The 26993-nt window shown below is 38.2% G+C and overlaps 1 protein-coding gene across 5 annotated transcripts; it reads right to left on the reverse strand.

The window, feature by feature from the left end:
• Window positions 1-15: 15 nt before the first annotated feature.
• On the reverse strand, window positions 16-19675 carry nceh1a (neutral cholesterol ester hydrolase 1a). Of its 5 annotated transcripts, none has more exons than XM_052134724.1 (6): window positions 19558-19675; window positions 11252-11425; window positions 10474-10699; window positions 6892-6961; window positions 6638-6809; window positions 19-1865 (listed from the first exon to the last, which is right to left on the reverse strand). In XM_052134724.1, the coding sequence occupies exons 2-6, from the start codon at window positions 11390-11392 to the stop codon at window positions 1248-1250; spliced, it is 1227 nt and encodes a 408-aa protein (XP_051990684.1). In that variant the 5' UTR covers window positions 11393-11425; window positions 19558-19675; the 3' UTR covers window positions 19-1247. The 5 variants fall into 5 exon arrangements, with proteins under 5 accessions (XP_051990687.1, XP_051990684.1, XP_051990683.1 ...); XM_052134723.1 differs by having other exon boundaries at window positions 11252-11419; window positions 19558-19674; XM_052134726.1 differs by lacking the exon at window positions 19558-19675 and adding an exon at window positions 12917-13275 and having other exon boundaries at window positions 11252-11419.
• Window positions 19676-26993: the final 7318 nt, after the last annotated feature.

The raw sequence follows: 26993 nt of genomic DNA on the forward strand, positions 1-26993 counted from the left end.
TTATTTCTTGTTTTTCAAAAATGTGTGTGTCTCATGTATTTGCTATCATGTCAGATTCATTAAAAATGTTTGACTATGTTTATCTTATAGGACCTTTAGTAAGCCTAGCTTCAGAGTTGGGTACTGAATACTTTCCAACCAGTTCATCATCTTGATAGCTAGAGGGCAGAATTGTGGCACTATTGCCAATTTTAAAAGACATAATTCTTCTTTGATAGGTCAATCATTCAAATTTTGAATTTGTTCTTTGATAGGCGATACAGGATCTCAATAAACGACTAAACATATCACTTTTTAAGATCATGTCATGTCCTGAAGCCCAGCGTGTAGGAGTTAGGAAGACTTTAGGAAGCCATCCAGAATGGTTTAGCACTTCAGTATTTATGTTCACTTCCAAAACAATTTTATCTGACACTCCTTTATTGACTCATATTTCACAGTAAGCATGAGATAACCTCTGCCTCCATTTAAGATCTTTGAAGTAAACTGGAAGTCTAACTATAAACTATAACTATAAATGTTATGGATTGCATGGTGAGATAATACTTTTTTGTTGTTGTTAATAACAGTATTAGTAGTAATGATAATTTAATCAGTCAGTAAAATGACAATGAATAAAGTGTGGCTTACATGTGCACATATTGTACTTGCCTAGATTAAACAGTTTATTCACAAATGAAAATTCTGTCATTGTTTTCATTGTTCCAAACCCTTATGACTTTCTTCCATGGAACACAAAAGAAGATGTTAGGCAGAATGATTGCCTCAGTCACCATTAACTTTAATTGCATATTTTTTCCCATACAATGAAAGTGAATGGTGACTGAGCATAAACATTCTGCCTTACATCTCCTTCTGTGTTTCCTAGAAGAAAGAAAGTCATACAGGTTTGGAACAACATGTTGACAGAATTTTCGTTTTGGGGTAAACTTTTGCTGTAGCAAGACCAAAGGTTTGAAGAGGAATTCCTTTGTTATTTGATTCTTCGTACATTGGTAATACAATTAAATGTGTAAACCTTTATCTGAAAGCAGTAATATAGTTTCTTTAAAATAATGGCAGAACATGAATTACTTAAATTCATTAGCATGAGCCTTTTAACCACTTTACTCCATCTACAATATATAAACAACAAATCCTCATTCTTGTTCAAATGACTTGACTTAATGAGCAAATGAGTGCTCGTATTAGCTAGTAACGTGTGCTTTTTTGGCATAATTGTAACAAATAACATGTAGGCCAAAGAATTACAAATTGTCATCAAGCCAAGCTATATAATTCTTCACTGCCCGTATTCCGACAGAGAATTTTAAGGGCCAGAATGCGAAGCTCACACAGCCATGGAAACCATCTTCATAATGGTCATTTGTAACAGAGACCCCTGCCAGCTCCAACCTCCTGGCATACATTATCCCATCATCCCTCAAAACATCATGCTCACCGGTCAGAATATAAGCACGTGGTGCCATATGCAAAACCTCCTCATTTGCAAGTAATGGTGCGGCTCTGGCATCCAGTAATGCTGGTACCTCCTTAAAGATACTGGGTGACCCAGTAACAGGGAAAACAGGCTTATAATGCTTAATCATTCGTTTAGGGAGGAGAGTGGTCCAGTCAAGTTTAGAAAGGTTCAAGGACAAGTGCCTCTCATCTTGGGCCGTGTGGTTGTTAATCAGAATGGAATGAATAAGTTCAGGGTTGGCACCTAGGTACTCCAACCAGAAACGAGCCATTAGTGTGCGATACAAGATGGGAACATTCTGGTTCTGCTGATAGGAAGCTGTGTTGAAGTCTAATGCTTGAAGCACAGGGTAGATTAAGACTTGAAGTTTGAATTTTACCGAGGTGCTGTCATCTATTCCAATCTATTGAGAGAAAACAAAAATGAATGTTTGACCTTAAAGATCATCATAACCATATCACACATAGCTGCAAAAATCATATAAAAATTCTCCTTGTATTGTTTTCCAGTAAAAAATATCTAAACATCCTTTAAACAGGATCAAATTCAGTGATAACCAAGACTGCCTTCAATATTAAGGCTTGTTTCAGGAGAATATATCTTGAATATGTAAGTGTATTTTGTGGCACTGGCCGATTTATAATTTTTAAAAACATGTTTTTGTTTAAAAGTAGTGAAAAAAACTCCTAGTGCCACAAAACATACAAGATAGATATATTCATTATAAGGTGAACTTAGAGCGATACATAAAGCAAAATAATAATTGTGAGTGCCTTGAACTTATTTGGCTTAAAAATCCACCAAATTAAGATTTTAAGTACTACTAACTCAAAAGATCAAGTACAGACATGAGGTTGTGGGGAATACCCATAAGCCCTTGTGCTTGAATAATTTAAGCACATTTATTTGGTAAAAAGGAATTTAATTAGTTGTTCTTAAAAAATTTGAGGGATTTTAGCTGTTTTTCATATTATTGATGTTGTTTTACTGTAATTAGTTGTTTTGTGTAGTCACCATTAGTGTGATTGGTGTTTCCTTTGTTGAAGTCATATCCTGTTCAATACATGTTAGGGATGGCGATACCACTTATTTTCTTTTCGATCTGATGCCAGTAATTTCAAGTCCAATATCGTCGATACCAATACTTCTGTTAAATGTATTTTTTTGCGATTACTTGGGATAAAATGGGCAATTTAAAATAATATCTTTTGTCATTATTCAAGTCATTATTTTTTTTAGCCTAAACAGATAATGATTATTCTGTTTTGTTTACCCTTACAACAATTAACCATTTCACCACAGTAACTATAGTTCAACCATGGTATTTAGTTAAACCATAGTTACCACACAATTAACCATGGTTACTACTACAATATTGGTAAATGGTCTGCACTTATATAGCGCTTTTTTTTTTAACCTTAGAGGTTACAAAAGTTCTTTACACTGTGTCCCAATCACCCATCCACACTCACATTCACACACCAATGGTGACTGAGCTGCCATGCAAGGCGTAAGCATGCCATTGGGAGCAATTTGGGGTTCAGTGTCTTGTCCAAGGACACTTCGGCATGTGGAGTCGTGTGGGCCAGGAATCAAACCACCAACTCTGTGATTGGTAGCCGATCCGCTGTACCACCTGAGCCACAGCCACCCCATATTACTGTAGTAAAACAATGGTTAATGTTTTTTTTAATTACTTATTAACAACAATTACACACAATTATAAGAAATAAGAAATGTCACCTTTAGATATGTTGTTGTTTTAGCATGAATTTACTCAAGAAGCAGTGGTGTAGTGTCTGAAGAGGTGGGCATACTGTGAATTTATGAAAAACGCATGCACCCAATCTCTAAAATTTATTCACACTTATATACAGTTCATATAAAATCTGTAAGATGTTTCTTGCTGGTATGGTGTAGAGTACACTGCTAAGACCAATGGTATATCAGAATCAGAATCAGCTTTATTGCCAAGTATGCTTACACATACAAGGAATTTGTCTTGGTGACAGGAGCTTCCAGTGTAGAACAATACAAACAATACATAACTTCATGTTAAATATGTATTTCGATTAGTAGGTGTCATTATTGTTCCTTTTATTAGGCTACAATGAAAATTGTTAATACTTTATTATTATTCTAAATAATAAACAAATTCATAATATGCAATAAACTGTTAAGCATTAATATGAGTGTAGTGATGTTCACACTACCACGTTAAAAAAAATGTATGTTTTTTTATTTTTATATTTGTGTACTATTATGTGCTTTTCTGTGTAGAGTGAAATTGTTTTCCTACTTAGAAATATAAATGTAACTTATTTGATATCACGAGAAAAAGGCACCATGGACAGCAGTAAAGGGCAAAAAATAGAAGAAAAAAAGTGCAAATCAGGGGTGCAATAACATTATCAATAACAAGCAGTATTTTCACAAAGTTGAACTGCATAGGTTACATTTAAATGTACAGGTGAAACTCGAAAAATTAGAATATCGTGCAAAAGTTCATTAATTTCAGTAATTCAACTTAAAAGGTGAAACTAATATATTATATAGACTCATTACAAGCAAAGTAAGATATTTCAAGCCTTGATTTGATATCATTTTTATGATTATGGCTTACAGCTTATGAAAACCCCAAATTCAGAATCTCAGAAAATTTGAATATTGTGAAAAGGTTCAGTATTGTAGGCTCAAAGTGTCACACTCTAATCAGCTAAACACCTGCAAAGGGTTCCTGAGCCTTTAAATGGTCTCTCAGTCTGGTTCAGTTGAATTCACAATCATGGGGAAGACTGCTGACCTGACAGTTGTGCAGAAAACCATCATTGACACCCTCCACAAGGAGGGAAAGCCTCAAAAGGTAATTGCAAAAGAAGTTGGATGTTCTCAAAGTGCTGTATCAAAGCACATTAATAGAAAGTTAAGTGGAAGGGAAAAGTGTGGAAGAAAAAGGTGCACAAGCAGCAGGGATGACCGTAGCCTGGAGAGGATTGTCAGGAAAAGGCCATTCAAATGTGTGGGGAGCTTCACAAGGAGTGGACTGAGGCTTCAAATGTCGTATTCCTCTTGTCAAGCCGCTCCTGAACAACAAACAACGTCAGAAGCGTCTTACCTGGGCTAAAGAAAAAAGAACTGGTCTGTTGCTCAGTGGTCCAAAGTCCTCTTTTCTGATGAGAGCAAATTTTGCATCTCATTTGGAAACCAAGGTCCCAGAGTCTGGAGGAAGAATGGAGAGGCACACAATCCAAGATGCTTGAAGTCCAGTGTGAAGTTTCCACAGTCTGTGTTGGTTTGGGGAGCCATGTCATCGGCTGGTGTTGGTCCACTGTGCTTTATTAAGTCCAGAGTCAACGCAGCCGTCTACCGGGACATTTTAGAGCACTTCATGCTTCCTTCAGCAGACAAGCTTTATGGAGATGCTGACTTCATTTTCCAGCAGGACTTGGCACCTGCCCACACTACCAAAAGTACCAAAACCTAGTTCAATGACCATGGTATTACTGTGCTTGATTGGCCAGCAAACTCGCCTGACCTGAACCCCATAGAGAATCTATGGGGCATTGCCAAGAGAAAGATGAGAGACATGAGACCAAACAATGCAGAAGAGCTGAAGGCCGCTATTGAAGCATCTTGGTCTTCCATAACACCTCAGCAGTGCCACAGGCTGATAGCATCCATGCCACGCCGCATTGAGGCAGTAATTAATGCAAAAGGGGCCCCAAACCAAGTACTGAGTTCATATGCATGATTATACTTTTCAGAGGGCCGACATTTCTGTATTTAAAATCCTTTTTTTTATTGATTTCATTTAATATTCTAATTTTCTGAGATTCTGAATTTGGGGTTTTCATAAGCTGTAAGCCATAATCATAAAAATGATATCAAATCAAGGCTTGAAATATCTTACTTTGCTTGTAATGAGTCTATATAATATATTAGTTTCACCTTTTAAGTTGAATTACTGAAATTAATGAACTTTTGCACGATATTCTAATTTTTCGAGTTTCACCTGTATATACATATATTTAAGTGTAGCAGGGAAATAAATATGCAGCGCAAATAAGTTTCTCCAGGGATGCTTGTGTGTCAGACGCTAGAAATGTCCCGCCCCTTACTGAAACTTAATGATTGGCGGTTCAGCTTAGTTCGACTGTCTGTCTTGCCAGTGCTCCCCAATGCATCTCTGTGTGCATTTAGAGAGATCTAAATAATAATAAAAAAACACTATTCACTCAACGGTGCTGCGGCATTGCGTTATTAGATTGAAAACGTTCCAGCTCAAAAGCTCATTGTTCTGGCAGCCCCATGTATCATCACTTATTTCAGGTGGGCACACGCAAGATCCTAAAACAGATAGGAGGGCATACAATGTATCCCTGCGTATGCCCTAGACCACACACCGGAAGCTGTTTCTCAGATTTTCTATCATTACCTCTACAAGGCACTGATGCCTCTTGTTTGAGTCTTGTGACGTCGCAAGCGCTTGTGTCTTTCAGCATTTATGAATGTTAAGATGAGTGGAAGAACAAACAGCTCCCATTCTGCACAAGTATTTGCTAATATAGCCTACTCCATTTTATAATAATGATTTAGAATAAATAAATAAATGATTTAGAATAGATATTTTTGATACAACATCAGTATCGGGAGTATCAATACTTTTAAGATTGATCCGCCCATCCCTAATATATTACTTTCCTTGTGTATATGAATGTGCATAGTTGATGTACAGCTTTATCTGCACTTCTTTGGGGATTCAATTGTTTAATGACTGACATCTTCATTATTTGCTTTTTAGCCAGTTAAATTAGGTGGAAACAATAATATTATAATTAATTTAAATCATTCTGCATATTAGTTGTTAAATCTTATTCATGTGACTTTTTAAGTTAATACATTTGAATGAACTGATATATTTGTGTGTATCTAACAAACATTTTCTAGTTATGCTGGCATAAAATGAGTTGAATTTACTTAAAAAGTGTGATGCAAAAATGCTACATACATTTTAATTAAATCCAGCACCATTTTGTGTGTGCATACAGACAGACAGACAGACAGACAGACAGACAGATAGACAGACAGACAGACAGATAGATAGACAGACAGACAGACAGACAGACAGATAGACATATAGACAGACTGACAGACAGACAGAATGTGATGGTTTACTTGTTGAGCCACAGCAGCAGCCAGGTTCCCTCCAGCACTGTCTCCACACACTGCTATTCGCTCTGTATCCACAAAGTATTGCGCCAGTACTTCTGGCCTAAGGAAGTGCTTAGTAGCCTGCACACAGTCCTCATACTGCACTGGGAAGTGTACATCAGGAGCCATGCGATAGCTGCAAAAACAGAACAGACGTGACAAATCAAAACCATAGATGATTTTGCTCCATATTTAAATGCTCTGAGGAATATACTCACTCGACTGTTACAACCACTGCATCCAGATCATCTGCCATTTGTCTGCAAAGACAGTCATATGATCCCAACTCTGATGGTAGATAAAACAACAGTCACATGAAAACACACCACATACCTAATCATGTGTAACATAAAGAAAAGTCATTAAAGGAATGACGATGTCTACAACCTGAAGGAATAGTTCGCCCAAAAATGAAAATTCTGTCATCCTTTTCTCACCCTCATATCATACCAAACCATAATGCTTTCTTCCTTAGAACACATTAGGAGCACCTTATCAGGAACACTATACTAATACTGGTTATGGCCATCCTTTGCTCTCAAAAGAGCCTCAATTCTTTGTGTCATGAATTCTACAAGCTGTTGGAAATATTCCTTTTAGAGTCTGGTCTATGTTGACATGTTTGCATCACACAATTTCTGCAGATTTGTCACTCTACCACATCCAAAGCTGTTCTATTGGATACAGATCCTGTGATGGGAACATTGGCATGAAACGTTTAAGAAGACTTTTGCTTTATGTCAAGGTGCATGATCATGCTGTAAATTGTGGCCATGAAGGGATGCACATGGTCAGCAACAATACTCAAATAGGCTATGACATTCAAGCGATTATTGATTGATATTAACAGGCCCAAAGTGTGCCAAGAAATAATTCCTCACACCATTACTACCGTTCTGAGTAAACTCTAGAGACTGTTGTGTGTGAAAATCCCAGGAGATCAGCAGTTATAGAAATACTCAAAGCAGCCCGTCTAGCAACAAAAATCATGCCACGGTCGAAATCATTGAGATTAAAATTTTCCCCATTCTGATGGTTGATGTGAACATTAATTGGCGTTCCTGACCTGTATCTGCATGATTTTATGCATATTTATGCATATGCATATGCACCTCTGCCACGCGATTGGCTGATTAGATAATCACATGAATAAGTAGATGTACAGGTGTTCCTAATAAAGTGCTTAGTGAGTGTATAATAAAATGAAAGAGGACAGGGGCTGTTAAGCTCCAAAATGACAAAAAATTAAAATGAAAACACTAAAAAAAGGTAACAAAAAAGTTGTCCATATGACATATGACATGTGCGCTATATTCCAAGCCAACTGAAGCCATATGATAGCTTTGTGTGAGAAACAGACTGAAATTGAAGCAGTTCTTCACTGAAAATTGCCCTAGCTCTTTATGGCGCTGTGGCAGGGTGGAGGGCGGGGTCGGGTCGTGATCCTGCGCGCCCGGTCCCGTATTAGGCTAATTATGCCTCCCTGAGGTTTAAAGGCCAACTGCGGAGGGCCGTGCGGGAGAGAGAGATCGTTAGCGGACATGTCCGTCATGTGTGTGTTTATGTCTTCTTTTAAGTTTATCATTAAAACTATTATTTATATTGAAAAGCCGGTTCTCGCCTCCTCCTTTCCATTGAATACTTTACACTGGTGCCGAAGCCCGGGAAGGAGGAGGGATACGCCGCAGTAGAGTTCTCGCCACTACCGTCCACTCCAACGCAGCAGCCGCGGCCATCTGCCGGGGGACGAGGAGCCCAGCCACCTGAACGAGGACGATGGCCGCCGACCGCGAGGGGAGAAGGGGCTCCTAGCCGACCGCCTGGAGCTGTCAGGGAAGCTGCCAGGGGCGCAGGAGTCGCCTACCGGCCGCTGAAACGCGGCGGGTTTAAGACCGCCGACCGCTGAGCGGGAGGGGCTCACTGGCGACCGCCTGGAGCGAGAGGACCGCTGCCAGGGGCGGGGGAGACCCCTTCTGTTCCCCGAGAACGCGGCGGGGTGTTCCGTCCACCAGGGGCTGGAGGACTGCCTCGGATCCGCCCGGAGAGGCGCGGCTGTCGTCCGATAAAGGGTGGAGGAGTGGCCGAGGAACAAGCTGCGGCGTATCGGAGAACTGGCGAGTAAGAGTTTTTTTTTTTCTCTTTTTCATCTCTCTCTCCTCTCTCTCTCTCTCACTGTCGCTCTGCGTTGGCCTTTGCCTCTTTTAAAATTTACAGTTTTTGGGGGGTACTACACTGTTACAGGAAGTACCCCCCATTTTAATTATTTCTGTTTCCCTCCCCTTGTCCCCTCCCTCGTCCAGGTAGATGGGGATGACCTGCCGGCAGACAGCGGAGGCGCCCTCCCCAGGGAAAGAGGGGGGGGAAGTACGTCAGGCCGGGGGCTCCCCAGCCTGAGAGAACGAGGGAGGAATGTGGCAGGGTGGAGGGCGGGGTCGGGTCGTGATCCTGCGCGCCCGGTCCCGTATTAGGCTAATTATGCCTCCCTGAGGTTTAAAGGCCAACTTCCCGGCCGTGGGAGAACCCGCCTAATCCTTCCCCGTCCTTCAGCCGCTCTCCTCCTCAGGTGGTGGCGCCCGCCAGCACGGGTGCGGCCGTGGCGCCTGGGCCGGTCTGTTGGAGGTGCGGAGACCCGGACCACTTCCGGGATCAGTGTCCGCTGATGGAGGTGGGGATGGTGGTGCGGGTCTCCGATGTCCCGCAGGCTGCCCCCGGTCGGGCTGGAGCGTACCGGGTCCCGGTAAGGATCCAGGGGTGTACATACCAAGCATTGATGGATACCGGCTGTAATCAGACCACCATCCACCAACGCTTGGTTCAACCCGGGGCTTTGGGCACAGCTAAACGGGTGAGGGTAAGGTGTGTGCATGGGGATATTCACAAGTACCCCATGGTGACTTTAGCAATCAAATTCCGGGGAGAAAAACATAGTGTGGAGGCAGCGGTTAGTTCCCGCCTCACCCATCCGCTAATCTTGGGTACTGATTGGCCGAATTTTAGAAATGTATTAGAGGGAGTTTGTGCGGATGGGTCCTGCATGAAAGTGAAGAGGTGTGTGATGTGCGATGCTTTGGCAGGGGAGGCGGAGCCGGGGCCGTCCTCGGCTGCTCCGAGTGACGAGGGAAGGGTCGAGGGGGTCACCCCTCCTCTCAGGGAGTTCCCTGAGGGGGACTTCCCCTTGGAGCAGTCGCGGGATGAAACCCTTAAGCACGCCTTTGACCAAGTGAGAGTAATCGATGGTCAACAACTCCGGCCGGGTGTCGCCATTTCATATCCGTATTTTTCGCTTATTAAAGATCGGTTATATAGAGTGACGCAGGACGCTCAAACAAAGGAGGAGGCGAGAACCGGCTTTTCAATATAAATAATAGTTTTAATGATAAACTTAAAAGAAGACATAAACACACACATGACGGACATGTCCGCTAACGATCTCTCTCTCCCGGACGGCCCTCCGCAGTTGGCCTTTAAACCTCAGGGAGGCATAATTAGCCTAATACGGGACCGGGCGCGCAGGATCACGACCCGACCCCGCCCTCCACCCTGCCACAGGCGCATTCATGAGATAAGTAGTAATGTCCGATTTGTGAACAAATCATTCTTTTGAATTGGATTCACCTTTTGTGTACAGAAGATAGTCAAATGGGTTTGGAACAACATGAGGGTAAGTAAATAAGGACAGAATTTTAATAGGTTAAACTCTTCCTTTAAACTCACAAAAGAGAAACATATCATGTAATGGTCGTAATAGTATAACAAGAAAGAGAACACTTCAAACACACACAGAGACAGATAAGACATACTTGGTGCACACAGGGCCCATCCACCTCCATGGATGAACACCACTGCCCGCCTCAGCTTGCCTTCTTTTCCTGGAGGGTGGTATACACGCACATGGACCCCATCAAACAGGGTATCTTCAACCTGGATTTCTTTGTTTGTCACAGGCACCAGACTCTCAAAACTGGTTATAGCAAAGTTGATAACACGAACACTATGGCTCAGACCAAGTGAGTGAGAAACATCACCCTTTAAAACAACAGGGTGAAAAATCAGTGAACTCACAGTTCCCCTACTTATGGTTTTGAAATACAGTATGCATGTTGTGATATGTTTGGTCCACTGATAAAGAGAACAAGTGTCATCAAACCATGGCAATTAAAAGCAGAGAAAAGTTCATAAAGACAGTGAACAGAGGGAGCATTTCATCCTGCCCTTGGGCATAATCTATTGTTGTGCCAAGTTGGTCACAGTTCAAAAGAACAGACAGATCAGACTGGACACTGGGTATTCTCTGTTAAGTTGTATGCTGTTTATACATTTAAATCTATTATTTGAATGACTCTGATTAGCTTTGTAAAGAAAATAATGTATAAAGAATTAGTTACACATAAATTAAATGACAAAACAAATATGAACTTTCATCATTATTGTTATTTAGATTTTTCTGAAAAGTATTAAAATGAGACATTCTATTTATATTGTCATAGAATAAAATAGAAAAACAGCTGCCCTTTCCAGCCAATTAAAATGGTCCTTTCTCTGATTCATCAAGTGGACTTTTTAAAAGGTGATACTTACCATCCATACAACCCCCCGAAATGTTGCATCCAACACCATCAGTTTCCATGGTTCTGAAATTGTCCTGGGCAATGGGATGTAGATGTAATAGGCAACAACAATTGCTAATAACAATGTAAAACCGCAAAGCAGCTTCATCATGAAGTGGTGTCTCTCTTCTCAGTCAAGCTGTAACTATCAGAGTGTTAGACAATATGACACTGAGCAATTATACCAAGATTTTTTTTAAAGTTACTGTAACTTCCTGTTGACAATAATATAGCATTCTGGTAATTGTAGTCTTCCAAGTTTTACATTTTAATAGCATATTGTAAATGTACATAGGCAACATCCTTACACAAAAGAGAGAACAAAAGAGTTCAAACCTTATTTAATGCTTATTAATTCTCCTAAAGACGCCTTTTAAGTCCATTCTAATTGATGAAGTCTTTGAGGGAAGAATTTATTTGAAAGCTAAAGCATCTTCAAACACACTTTGGTACAGATATTATATTTGAGACAATGAATTCTGTTATGACTATATGTATTGAGCTAATGTGTAACATGACATTGGTCAGTGACATTAGTTTACTGGGGGTCTTAAATCGATAATTCACCTAAAAATGAAAGTTAATTTACTCACCCTCATGTTTGACATTCTTTCTTGCTTGGAACACAAAAGGAGATTTTAGGCAGAAAGAGAGCCTTAGTCACCATTCACTTTCATTATATGGAAAAATAATGAAAGGGGAATGGTGGTGGCGTAGTGGCTAAAGCACAGGCCTGTTAATCAGAAGGTCACAGGTTCTAACCCCATGGTCACCACCATTGTGTCCTTGAGCAAGGCACTTAACTCCAGGTTGTTCTGGGGGGATTGTCCCTGTAATAATTGCACTGTAAGTTGCTTTGGATAAAAGTGTCTGCCAAATGTAAAAAAGATATGCAATCAAAGTGAATGGTGACTGAAACTAATATTCTGCCTGACATCTCCTTTTGTGACGAACAGAAGAGAGAACTTCAAACAGGTTTGAAACAACATAAGGGTGAGTAAATAATGACATAATTTTCATTTTTGGGTGAACTATCCTTTATTAATATAATAGTATTCAATAGTCATGGCAAATGTCCACCACTGGGGGTCCTTGTTGTTATAAATACACTGATATGGCTAAATGTGATGAGTAAATGCTTGATTAGATAGAAACATCTTTTAATTTGACATTTTCTAATATATTACCTATCATGTATAATATGAATGTCTTTTCAAAGAATTATCCTTATTAACTTTCATTTTTGCCTACAGCATTACCCTTAAAGGTATATAAGGCATAATAAGCAGCGATCGAAACTTCTTTTAACATCATTAACTCTTAAACGCATTCCTCAGGTCTTTAGTGACGTAGGATCTAATTCTAGAGGTCTGAACGGGCCTTAAAATGAAACCAGACCCGTGCCCGAGACCGAACGATACCGTCAGATTTTAAGCCCGACCCCGAAATCGCTTACAATCTAATTTCTTCTCCTAACAAGTACTGTTGCAATAGGCTGTTTTTTATGTAAGCATACAGGCAACATTCATAACAGTAGTCTAAAACTGAATACCGAAACTGTAAACATACACAGTTTTAACAATGCACGGCAGCCCCTTAGTACACAAGAGCAAAAGGATAAAAAACATTGCCTTACCGTTAATTTAATGAAACTTAACTTCACCTGGTTCAAAACAATATGGAAGCATGAAACAATGCAACAGTCTCCTATGCCGGCTGAACTTGTTTAGAATGTAAAATATTTGTGATAACTGCGCTAAAAACAATCTAGACGCAGCACACAGAATGAAACAGTGCGCAGGTGTCTCTCTGTTTGGAAATTTTTTATTTGACATTGTGTTTAAAATATGCTGGTCCTGCGCAAGATGCTGAAGAAAAAGCGAGACGCGGTGCAAATGTCAAAGACATTCGTCCAGCATGTGTTTAAACAATGGGAAAACAGAACAGACGCGAGCATTACACATTCGGTGTGAACGGCCCCCATCTCGTCCGTTCACGCGCGTCTGTGAGTGAGAGCGCATGCGCGAAACAAGTTAGGTAATCCTGTTTATTTTTTAATTCATTAAAAGCCCTGTCCCGAAGTCCTACTTGAAAAACTGACCCTAACCCAGCCCGAAACATGCCCGGGTCGGCTTGCAGACCTCTACCTCATTCCATCCCCTGTACCTCATCCATTTTTTGGAGTTGTACCCACACGTCTTTAGTATTCCTAATCTTTCTCTTGTTAATAGTGTAACACGTTTACACGCTTTTATATACAGTTATATGGCAAAATTATTGTAAAAGTGTGGTTCTTTTAAAAAAATAAAACTGTGATATACTATTATTATAATGATCATATATAGGCCAATATGTTGTTGTTTTTAAAGATCCCCACTTTTACAGATGCTGCTGCGGAATGCCCCACTCTAAAAATGACAATGTATAATTAAAATTTAAATTTTGAGAAATGTCAACATTTGTTGCCATATATAGAGAGATGCTGATCTGTTCTTTTGTCAATGTAAAAGATTTAAAGTGTTTCACGATGACACACAGTGCCCTCAATTCAAAACAATATCCAATACTAGCTCCAAAAGCGCTTCAATGAAACATGGTCTGTTGCCCTCTTTTCAGAGTTATTTTAGTGAAGTAAAGCACATCACAAAAAAGTAAGCATTTGGGAGAAGATGTCTCACTCCGCTATTGCAGGATTACCATTTTTCTATTATTTTTACTGTTCGCGACGAGCATGTGTGTGCTTCTCAATCGGAAGGCTGCAGCCTAGTTAGGCTGAATAGTATGGCTGCCACGTCATCATGCACCATCAAATGCCGTCTCAATTGTAAGGACCTTTGAAAGGCAGCCTGGTTTCGCAGCCTTCGCTCGCCATATTTTGGAGACTGCATTAAGTGCATCCTTCGAGGCCTTCGATCAAACACAATCCTTTGGACATGTGCACTTACAACATTCTAGCGATGAATGTTGAGGAGGAGCCTAGCCTACAGCCTCAGAATGATTTGTCAAGAAAGGATGCTGAGAAGCACCCTATATTTCTGTTGAGTTCGTTTTCACCAGACTTGATTGTTCGTGCTGTGGCAGTGACGAGCATATGTGGGAAAGAGACTCAAGCGCGTGGAAGTGACTGAGAGCTAAGGATTCAAGAATATCGATACTCACATAAAAATTCTCTTCTGAAGTTTTTTTTAACGAGTGATCTTCAAATTTAGATATCATTGAATATTAATTTATCTCATAAGTTTCGAAATGGAAAAGAATAAATCTATGAGCGAATTGTTGCATGTCACCGGAACTATTTTTTCTTCCGCTCATCGTGACGCGCAGAAATGCTAAAATACACCAGCAGACAGACAGCACTCACAGTCACGCTTTCAGTCACAGCGCTCGTTAACAGAGGCGGGAGCAGAGTTTACCTAACGTAATGACAGAAAAACATAATCTGGATTTATTCACACTTAGTAATGACTAACATATACATGACATGTATTATTATGGGCGTGTTTGACTATTTTTACAGGCTTATTTAAATTCAGAGGTGTTAAAACATTGATAATGATCTTTAATCCTTGTTAATAAATGATACACTTATGAAAACTACCCATGGATTTACTGTAGTAATATTGTATTAACCAGTAACCAAGACTGTAGTTAATTTTTTTTTTTTTTTTTGGCAGTAACCAACGTTGGTTAATAATACAATTAACCATGGTTTTGCTACATCATTACTGTAGTGTCCATATTGTAACTTGGTTTTAGTAATAGTAGCCATTATACATGCTATTTGTAATTCAATGTGGCGCTGTTGTTTCAGTGATTGACTTGATTCACATTGGACATTGTTAATGAATCCTGTTAGGAATACATTTATTGAGATATTGTGTAAGATGGCATTGTTCAGTGACGTTACTTTATGATTAGTCTTAAATGGATAGTTCATCCAAAAATGAGAATTCATTTACTCACCCTCGTGTCGTTCAAGACCTGTTTGACATTCTTTCTTGCATGGAACTCTAAAGAAGATTTTAGGCAGAGCCTCAGTCACCATTCACTTTCACTGAATGGAAAAAAGATGCAATCAAAGTGAATGGTGACTGAAACTGACATTCTGCCTGACATCTTCTGTGATGACTTCATACAGGTTTGAAACAACATGAGGAAATAATGACAGAATTTTCATTTTAGAGGTGAAATATACTTTAGTAATGTTCTCATATGCAGTAGTCATGGCAAATGTCCACCACTGGGAGTCCTTGTTGTTATAAGAAAGACCCTCATATGGCTAAATGTGATGAGCAAATGCTCAAATTGGTTAGAAACATTTCTTCATTTAAAAAATAATAATATATTACCTCATTATACATCACATAAATAGCTAAATAAATAAATGTATGCAACTGAATCAAGCCAACTCATTCTGAATGTTTTAAAATGTCTTCAAAATAATTGTTAAATAATTTATCCTCATTAACTTCCACTTATTGCCTACTGCATTACACCGGAAGGTTTATAAGTTATTATAAACATCGATCTAAACTGCTTGTAACATTATTAATGGAATGGGTTTGGAACAACATGAGGGTGAGTAATGATGGCAGAAGTTTCATTACTATCAGTAAGTCATTACTAATGCTTAATGTCAAATAAATCAAGGCTTTCTTTATTTGAATGCTTATGTGTGGTTAAATAATTCATTTTGTCCCAAATGCATTATTGTGTATTAGGAATATGCAAAACAACTGGGTTTTATATGGAGTGAATACCAAGTAAAGAACAATAAAATAGAATCATCATGTATTTTTTACAATATAATAAATTATACAAAAGTAGAACAGCAGCAGCAGTGTCCTCCTAAGGAAAGTTCTCTGCTCTTTCAAATGCATCTAATGTTCTTTTGATGTTATGCTGATGAAATTGTGTCACAAAAATTACATATTTAGCATATGCCAAGTGCGTAAGGTCTCTGTTGAGTAGAAAACCAGACAGGTTCTAATGGTAGGTTTGCCATTTACCATAATCATACCTCACCATAATCAATGCATGTGTGCTTAGCTGCTCCATTTAAATGAGCTTTAGTGATTTAGGATTTGTGTTACTTCTGTGCAGTGATTATATTAATTGGAAAAAGACTGTGGCTGGCCTGGAGCAGGACTGCCAAGTCAGGGGAAAAGTGCAGTAAATGTTTATGTCATATGTTTGGTTTTTTCCTGTACCATAAGTGTTGTTTCTGCATTATATATCATGCCTTCCCTCTTATTATGCAGCAAGATGAAGCATACAGATGCTTTTTTTTTGCTGTATGTCTTTGGTCAATTTAGACTTAGAAAGATCTACTGAAAAGAAATCTTAAGGATATCAGTTTTAAAACAGAGATAACATTATAAGGAGTTGTTAGTTACCAAATTATGTAAATTTGGTAAAACTAAACAACCAGAACAAAGTAAACAAAAGACATTTCAGTAACACTTTACAATAAGGTTGCAATTGTTAACATTAGTTAATGCCTTAGGTAACATAAACTAATGATGAAAAACACTTATTTACAGCATTTCTTCTTCTTCTATTCTAATCTTATTTAATGTTATTATGTACAAATACTAGCACATTTCTTAACATTAAAAAATGTGTATAAGTTAACATTACTTAATCCATTAGCTAATGTGAACTAACAATAAACAATGCCCTTTTACAGCATTTATTAATGTTAATTTACACAAAAGCCTATAATACAGCCCCAATTCTGAAAAATTTGGTACAGTAATAAAAATGCTAATAAAAACAAAAAGGAGTGATTTGTAAATTGTATTCACCCTTTGCTATATTGAAAGCACTACAACTACACATAATATGATGTTTTACCTTGTGAATTTAATTTTTAATTGAATTTTTTTAAATGTACATTAATTTCAATCATACAATTGAAAACTCATTAACAGCCTAGCAGCCAACAATAATGGATATCATTGCATGGGTTTAGGAATACTTTGATAAACCTTTGTTAGTGAACACCACACACCAGTGTATCCACAGATGCAAGTTAAGACTTTTCTATGCAAAGCAGAAGTCCTACATCAACACTGTCCAGAAGCTGCAGACTACTCTGGGCTCAGTTTCATCTTACATGGAATGTAGAACAGTGGAACCATGTTTTTTGCTCTGACAAGTCCACATGTCAAATATAACTCGCACATCTGTGAGGGCACCTTTAATGCAGACACATATGCACATATTTTGGAACAACATATACTGCCATCCAACACAGTCTTTTCCAGGGATGTCCCTGCATTTTCCAGCAGGACAACTTCAAACCATATTCTGCCCGGATTACAAGTGTGATGTTGGATTTCCCTGCCTGCAGTCCTGACCTGTCTCCAATTGAGAATGTGTGGTGCATTATGAAGCACACCATACAGAAACGAAGACCCAGTACAATTGTGAATGGGGGAAAATTCCACTACAAACTTGTGTCTTATGTGCCTAAATGCTTAATAAATGTGATTAGAAGAAACGGTGATGTTTCACAATGGTAAACACTCGACTGTCCCAACTTTTTGGAGTGTGTTGCAATAATCTGATTTGAAATTACTGTTCATTTTCAAAAAACTATGAAATTCACAAGGTAAAACATAATAATTTGTAGCTGTAGTGCTTTCAATATAGCAAAAGGTGAACATTATTTGCAAATCACTCCCTTTTGTTTTAGTTAGCATTTCTCATTCTGTCCCAACTTTTTCAGAATTGAGGTTGTAATATATATGTCATGCCCTCGTCAGCCTCTGCTCCTCAAATAAAACAGAGTACGGTCATAAACACACTACTTTCAAAAACGCATTTGTGCATGGTACTACTTTCTTACGCGACGGATCAGAATCTGTCGTTGCTAGTTCAAACCAAATGAGTCCAAGCCTCCTAGCAATTCAAAAATGTCACTTCAGAAATGGTATCACGACTTGTGCTGTTTTGAACAATTTAATGCATAAACAAGGATGTGTGTGTTAGTGAGAGACACACAGAGCATGTGCGATCACCTGTTACCACACCCAAGCAGAGATGCTTTCAGAAGATCAGCTTAGTGTGCCGGTTGCCAGTGCGCAAGAGTGGATCACTATAGAAACCGCAATGTCCTCTACCATTTTAAACAGCACCCATTGTGTAATTAGTCTGTAATTGTGTCTCTCAGCTGTGATGAGCCATAATGCTGAAGTTGTTCGTTTAAAGCTATTTCCTAGCTTTAGTAGTAGTAATACAAGCGATCATTAAGAGCTGTTGTATGTAGACGCAGATTCACATCCTAACTGGCTCATATTACACACAAAAATGATCTTTTGCCACCACCTGCTGGCTAACATATGTAATGTTAAAAACAAAAGACTTTTAACAGATTTGCACTGCACTTACACTTTAGTTTAGAACAGCACAAGCGGAGTGATACACATACAGTGAATCGTCCAAGTGCTGATTGTGTCAGACCATCAGTGCTCATGGAACGTCTCTCGTCCAATCAGATTCGAGGACCGGAACTAAATGTTGTGTGTATATATATATATATATAATGTGTGTATATATATATAATGTGTGTGTATGTATATGTATGTATGTAAATACATATATATACATGTGTGTATATATATATATATATATATATATAGAGTGTGTGTGTGTGCTGTTCCTTGTTAGGTCACATTAACTATTTATCTATAAATAAAAATTTCAAGTATATGTATAAATTAACATTAAGATTATTAAATGCTGCAAAAGTCATTTTCATTGTTAGTTTGTGTTAACTAATGCAACCTTATTGCAGTATTACCGACTTTTCTTTCTAAGCCATGCACTGTAAACCCATCCTTGGCTGTATCAAGATTTTTACGAGATAATATGGATAAAGATGACACCTAGATTGCACTGCAAATGGATTAATGTACGCCCTGTGGCCCAAATGTCTAAAAGAAATTAAACGAAATAAAGGAAACATAGCTAAATGAAACCATCTGTGGCGTTAAAATAATCACAGTTACAATAGTGGCATAACAGAGGTTTTAAAGGACTAAAATGCTAAACACATGCTGACTGGGTTTAAATGGTCTTACTATGCACTGTCAAAAATAAAAATGTCTTTGAGACATCAAGTAATTTGAGTGTGATCATTCAGAACTAGAAGGGAAGACATTTTTAGTCTGAAAAATAGTATCAGCTGTATGCACTTCTGGTCACATTTACACGCATGAAAGTAGGTATTTTCAATTCATCAACTTTAACAATAGAAGACTTTGTGCTTACCTCTAACCTTTGCAACACAAAATGTCAACTGGACCTATTTCTTGTTGTCTATGTTTCCCACTCATCATCTGTCTTGAGATAAAATATAAGCTTGTTGAACACTGTGGTGTCCTGTCACACACTAATTATCAAGGGAGTAATGAAGGTGACTAAGCAAAGGTGTGAATTGTGAGCATTGAGGGACACACCTCCTTACACACATGTATGTGACTAACACATTGTTTAGTGAGCTGGAAAAACCAGGTCATACTGTGCAAGCCCAAAGTGATCAGGCTTGTTTTTGGAAAAGATTAGTTGTTGGTTGCTGGCTAGTCCATGGTGATTCCAGCCAGATTAGCCAAGATGCCTAAACCAGATTGACATTGGCTAGACTGAAAAGACTGAACGAAATGTTTTATATTTATAATAATATTTTTAATATTTTATTTATTATTATTATATTTGTATTATTATATGAATTACTCTGACAAAAAGATAACCTTAAAAATGTGTTTCATGTGGTAGTATCTAAATCAACTGGTTTTATTCTAACTTTTATTTATAAGTCAAAAGGTTTAAAGGTACACTCAGTAATTGTTTTCTTCATTTAAAAGGTTTTACTCCTAAATAAATACATTTTTATTTTAAAACATAGTCCTATGTATAAAATCATGAGCAATCACATGATTTTCAAGTGTAAATCCAATATAACACATTTTTAAAAATTCTTTGAAAAAATTAACTTTTGTCTTTGTGTCATCAAAATGATACCGCATCGGCTTTGATACCGCATAGTTCCAGATGCTATTGTAGAAATGTAGTATTCACATTCAGCTATGATTACTTTAATCAATGGGTGAAAGTGTCAAATAACAGGATGGATACTAAGATTAAGTGAGTAGTATTCGACTGGTCATGTGATTCTAGATTCTCTCCATAAACAGCTTTTTTAAGGTTACTGACATGACTCTAGTCTTTATTTTAATGTGATTGGTCATGATTCCTAAATATATTGCAAAATTACAATTCATGTCTTTAAGAGTTAAACTTTTTGAATGAGGAAAAAAAATTACTGAGTGCACCTTTAAGGGCAAGATCATGTAGAAATAGATCCTTAAATAGCAGGTAATGGCTTTTTACAGTGTATATTTTTGGCTCCAATAAAACCATTAATTAAGTTGCCTGGCAACATGTATTTTTCTTTTTCCTTAGGCAGAATATATTTTTCAAACCCCACTCTCATAAGGTCATTTTTCTGTTTACAAATAATGTAAGTCAGACACAGACATTAGTGAAAAATAATATGTGTCATTATCCCATTTTGCAGATACTGTATATGAAGTATGAGGTGAGACAGAAGGCAAAATAAATAATCGAAATCTTCACAGATGTGCAGGAGCAACAGGTTATCACTTCAATTGTACCGAAAACAGATGCAATAAAAGTGAATGGCGACTTAAAGGGTTAGTTCACCCAATGTTTTCTGAAACAATGCAGTTGGTTTTAGGTAAGAACAGGCCAAAATATTACTCCCTTTTCACTGTACATCTTGACAGCAGTCTCTTTGGTGATCATGATTTCAAGCACGATTACGATTCCTATAAAATCATCTAGTGCATCAAGCACTAGGAAGTGTAATCAAGCTTAAAATAACAATCAAGCCTATAGAGACTGCAATGGCAAGATGTAAAGTGAAAAAGGAGCTATGTTTTGGTCTGTTCTCTCTCAAAATCAACTGGATTGATTTAGTAGACATTGATTAAACCACTTGAATCTTATGGATTATTTTTATGCTGATTTTATTTCATTTTTGGAGCTTTTGGAGTTCTGGTCAGCATTCACACATGCATTGTATGGACTAACAGAGCTGAAATATTCTTCTAAAAATCTTTGTTTGTTTTCAGCAGAAGAAAAAAAGTCATACACATCTGGGATGTGAGTAAATCCTGAGAGAATTTCCATTTTAGGGGGAACTTTAAACTAACATTTGACCCCTTTCCTTACATGGGCATGGAACTGAAATGAGAAAACACAACATCTTCCAATGAAGCATGTGTATTTTTATTTTATTACTGCACTGATAAGAGTCAAAAAGTTGATTTTGGATGTCTCAAAAAAAAAAAAAAAATCTCTGCTTTGAATCAGTGGAGGAGCTAGGGGGTGGCCAGGGGTGGCCGTGTCCACCATGGACTGAAGCCTGGCCACCCCATTGGCCAGCCCACTCGCAATAGCCGTTTTTGAGCACAAGACTTAACATGTAATGCCCGAAAATTTCTGTGCCACCACAGACTGATTGTTGGCCCCTGCCCGGCCACCCCTGTGAAAAACTCTTGGCTCCGCCCCTGATTTTAATCTTCCAACTTCTAAACATGGCTTAATTTGTGGTGAAATGATTTGATTTAGCAGAGGCATTCGATATCTTCACTCTTGACTCATATTAGTGCAGTAATTAAAAGAATATCCACAAGGTTCATTGAAGTATGTCTGTGTATCAAGATGTTGTGTCTTCTCATTTCAGTCCATGCGAGTTAAAGCTTGGTAACATGTTTTTAATTAAAATTAAATAATTTTGCCAAATAATTCAGAAAGTAAATAAAGATCTATTTTATTTAATTGAAGTTTATTTAATTGGTTGCAATTATATCCAAATTTGAGTGATGCTCAATACAGTATTCTAAAATGCTCTATATAAGCTTTGACAATGGAGACAGGCAAAGCAGTGTAAAGCAAATCCATGAAAACCCCATTTGAAAAGATGTGAGACAGCTAGCTCTAAATAATTCACTTCACATGGTGTTACTTGGATCAGTAACACCAGTCCTCTGAACAGCTTGTTGAAATAACAGGAGGCTGATTTCCCCATATGAGGCATCTTTTATACGCCCTGGACTGTACCAGAGACTTAGACTGTTGTACTCACAATGACATCATCTCTCATCATGTTCCTTTGGGCTGGAGTTGCACTGCTGGCCCCAATCACGACAAAAACATCTCTTCTATTCGCCAACCATTATTTACTGTCGCTACATCTGAGAGGAGAGATGAAGTCAGAGCAAGTATTTAAAAGTCAAAAGACTTCTTTGTCCAGGCCTTTACGGTGCAAATTTGAAACATAGTGACTTTAATGAGTTTTTGAGATTTCTTTGATAACCCTGTTACCAGTTTTTTCCTTTGAAATAAGAGCCATCAAGCTCTCTCGTCCCAAGAGGAATCGAATTTAGGATCTGAGCTTCATACAAATGACTATTCCTTTAAGACCCACCATCTTTAAATGTGGATTTTGTTTTAGGAGCAGGAATTGGATCGCCTGGTCACACAATGCTTTTAACTAGAGACAGCATGGTCTTGATATCCAGATGGGCAGTTGTTCAGCTTGTCACACGCCGACCGTTTCAACAGCACCAGGGCATGATGGATTCTGGTAATAATGTGGGAAATGAAGGGATCTTGACTATTTAACTTAAAATTATATAATTAAATTAATTCTGAAAATGTATTGCAAATCTGAAAAACTCCATTTGGTCCATCTCATTAAGAATATACAAAATGTACCTGCACTGTTAAAAGTGGCAACCTGATATTATTGCCTTAAGGATATATTTCTACTTGATCTAAACCTTAAAAATATGCTTTTGTTGGTGTAATTGGTCAGGTTGAATTGGTCATGTTAAATAATATTTGAATAGTTGAATCAAAATAATGTGTAGATGTTACCACATCAATCAAAGTTTTTAGGTTACAAAACATTTTTAAAATGTGCAATCCTCTTGTAGTGGCATCTATTAAAAACGCAACACACACACCAAAAAAAAAACATTATGTGCTTAACGTGTTACCTTCTAAATTAATTGGTTTTATTCAAGTCTCTGTGTCATCCCAAGTCATGACTCTGTCTTGCAAAATGTAAAGACACACCTATAGAAATAACCCTCAGGCATCACAACCAAGCCACGCTAACTTGTACCTGTCTTTGAATTCTTATGACCAGACTTACTTGTACAAGCAGGCCCTTAATATTTGCATTAAGATGTGGAATTGATGCATTCCATTTTATTTTTTTACAAAAAACCCAGCCTTAAACACAGTGATCAATAAAAATGCTAAAGTTTTCATTTGTTCCTTAAATATCTTTTTGTGTGTTTTTTTATGGTCTAAAACTGTCATAAGAAATGTCATTATGGCGTTTGTTATTATTTTCTACAATTTCTTTATATTAGGTTTCATTATTCAATCTGAAAGCTTTCGTTCATTTTTACGTTATGCTAACATCAGATTGTAAGGGCAACAGAAGCACTATTGTGCACACCTGCTTTTCGTCTGCATGTCCTGGCTGAGATTGCCAACTGCATCTGCTGTATGCAGAAAACACACACATGCTTTGCTGTTGATGTTTTCTTTTATCTCTGGCAAATAAAGAGGTGTGCAGTATATGGCATTCCTGTCTCCGAATTCAACACGAGAAGAGTTACAGCTTGCAGCTGCTGTCAAAATGTCTCACATGCACACACATATACACACTGGGTGAATGCCAACAGTAAATATTAAGTCCATTTTCCCCCAAAAAATGTACAGAAAAGACCTTCAATCCATTTACTGGTTGTGACCCATTAGTGGATAACAGGTTTGAACATTTCAGCCAAACCCTGTTTTTGAGTGCAAAGTTTAACATTTACATTTATGCATTTGGCAGACACTTTTATACAAAGCGACTAACAGAGCCCTAATTATAAGGACTTATTACAGGGACAATCCCCCTGGAGCAACTTGGAGTTAAGTGCCTTGCTCAAGGACACAATGGTGGTTGCTGTGGGGCTCAAACCAGTGTACTTCTGATTACCAGATTACCAGTTATGTGCTTAGACCACTACACCACCACCACACCAGGAGGGGAGTTTAGTGATGGGAGATTGGGAGTGTGTTTATGGTACACATACTGTCTTCCCTCACTCTTGGGCCAGTGCCAGGCTGTACCACAGTTGGAGGAGCTGCACACAAAGGATTGGTTCATTGAAGTGAAGGTACACTTGTACACATCCAGATCAGATTCCTGCAAATTCCACACTGACACTCCCCTCGGCAAGTTGTTCTTATTCTTATCCAGATCTCAGTGTAATCAAAGGGCTAATGAAAAAAGATACAGTGTACAACAGAGAAGATCATTTACTTCAGAGGTGTTTTTGATGTTTTCTTGTTAAACATGACACACTGATGAAATGCTTCAGAAAAATAAGAACTGAATAGCGAAGAATGAGCATGTCAGAAATTTCACAATCTGCTGACAGTAACTAATTTGCATTAGAATTGTGCATCTGCTATTGCTTTCACAAATAAATACATCTTAAAAATCGTGTTAAACGTGAATGAATGGTTGTCACAGCTTCTGACAGGCAAGACATTGTGTTTGGAGCAGTTTTCTCTCCAAAGCGAGATCAAAGTGATAGGGGAGAGAGGACATTGGTTGTGGTTGGTAATGACAGTGTGGATTGATAAAAATCAGGGGGGAATCTCAGTTGTTAGAGTTATGGGCCACCAACAGGGAGCAGGATGGTTCGATTTCGACTGAGGGTGCTTTAAAAGGATTATGTAGTGTCACATAACTAGACTTTGACTAAACAGCAAAAGGTACGGTGCATGTTGCAGCTTATTCTGGCCAAGAGACTGTATGTACATGTAAATTGACAAACCGCATTTAATTTAGCTTTGATGTGCCGTTTAGCAGCGGCTTTATCAACAAAAAAAAAAAAAAAGGAAGAATTTGTTTAAATGAGGGTGGGGTAGTCTCTGTGAACGATAAAATAGAAAACACTGGAAAAAATGGCAGAAAATGTGAACCGACTCTGTGATTAGAAATTCTGCCAAAAATAAAAAGTACAGATTATATCTTTAACTCAAAAACTAAACAAATATACAGTTCTGCTTATGAATATGAAGATCACTTGCCATTAAGTGCATCAAACAAAACTTTGCATATCTAAGATTTGATACCACTAATCTGGTAAACCTTTGGGAATATTTAATTCCTAAATGTGCTCATAATATCAGCCCCACTACCTTATAAACACAATGTTGCTTCCAGGTGGTCTATTTTATGCCATTTTGTTGTGTAAGTAGTGTGTTCACACAGAAAATTAAAAGAAAAGAAAAGTCCTTCAAGCACCAAGATGATTTACCTCTTCAACTGAAAAAAACTGAATGTGGAACGTTGGACACTTCATGCACTCTGTGTTCATGGCTTGCTCTATGTAGCAGAATACACAAGGCTGCCCTGACAAAACAATTGTAAAAAATGTGAGCTGAAATCTGTGTGAACATGTACATTATTTGAGATATAAATATTGGACTTAGGATGGCTAACGCATTAAAGCTGGTGGCAGAGTGTAAAGTGCATCATTTGGGAGTTTATGAATCTTTAAGGTACCTCATTTCCAGTATGCCCTTGAGATCTTAGCAGTAGAACTAACCTTTGCTTTGAACCTCCCGTGAGACATGCATGACAAGAATTCCATTGTAGCAGACAGCAAATAAATGCCTCTTATGGAGGGGAGTGGAGTGAACAGTGAAGGAAAGAAGATGGTGAGTGAAGAGTGTGTGTTGCATTTCCTAGGCAGATTTGTGACGCTGGTTGTGGTTGAGGTCTGAACAGGCAGGCTGCACAGTATTTATGGGTGCTGGAGCAGGGAGCAGCCTGGCTCTGAGCCTTGCACACATCACTGCAGACATTCATCAGCAGCTGAGAGAACCTCGCACCCATTCTTTATCTGGCAACCTCCAGCATTTCTGGATCTCAGCGTCTCTCTCTCTCTCTCTCTCTCTCTCGCACCGTCTCTATCTTTCTGTCTCCATCAAACTTTCCATTTTTATTTCTTGTATTATCTTTTATTGCATGTTCTTTTTAGATTCATTTGCATTACATGCATTTTTCAGTGTATTAAGGGGCTGTTTGCACATGATGCAGTGTATTTGGCTGTTTAGACACATCCCACTGATGTTGCAATGCTTCTTGCATGAACGCCACATTTGAAAGATGCTCTTTCAAGTTTAAAATAGCTAAACATTTGACACGCAGGTCATAGCACATCAATATCACTTTTAAAAGAATGAACCAATCAGATGGTCTTTCCCTGATGAAAAGACCAGTTTAGACCAGTGTGCATTTCATGGTGTTTCAGGCTGGTTTATGCTGGTTTGGTGCTAGTCTAGCTGGTGGACCAGAATAGCCATGTTGTTCAGTATACCTGTATGCCAGCATCCCATGTTGGTTACCAAGATCTAAAACATACATAAATTCAGTTTTTTTAAACAGTTAAAGAAGAAAAATGTATATATATATATATATATATATATATATATATATATATATATATATATATATATATATATATAGGGGCAAGCATATTAAGTATTTACATTAGCAGCAGTGTTTGGGGAGGTAATCTGACTATAAATGTGTCATCTGT

Source organism: Xyrauchen texanus, chromosome 9 (assembly GCF_025860055.1).
Source record: "Xyrauchen texanus isolate HMW12.3.18 chromosome 9, RBS_HiC_50CHRs, whole genome shotgun sequence".
Lineage (NCBI taxonomy): Eukaryota > Metazoa > Chordata > Actinopteri > Cypriniformes > Catostomidae > Xyrauchen > Xyrauchen texanus.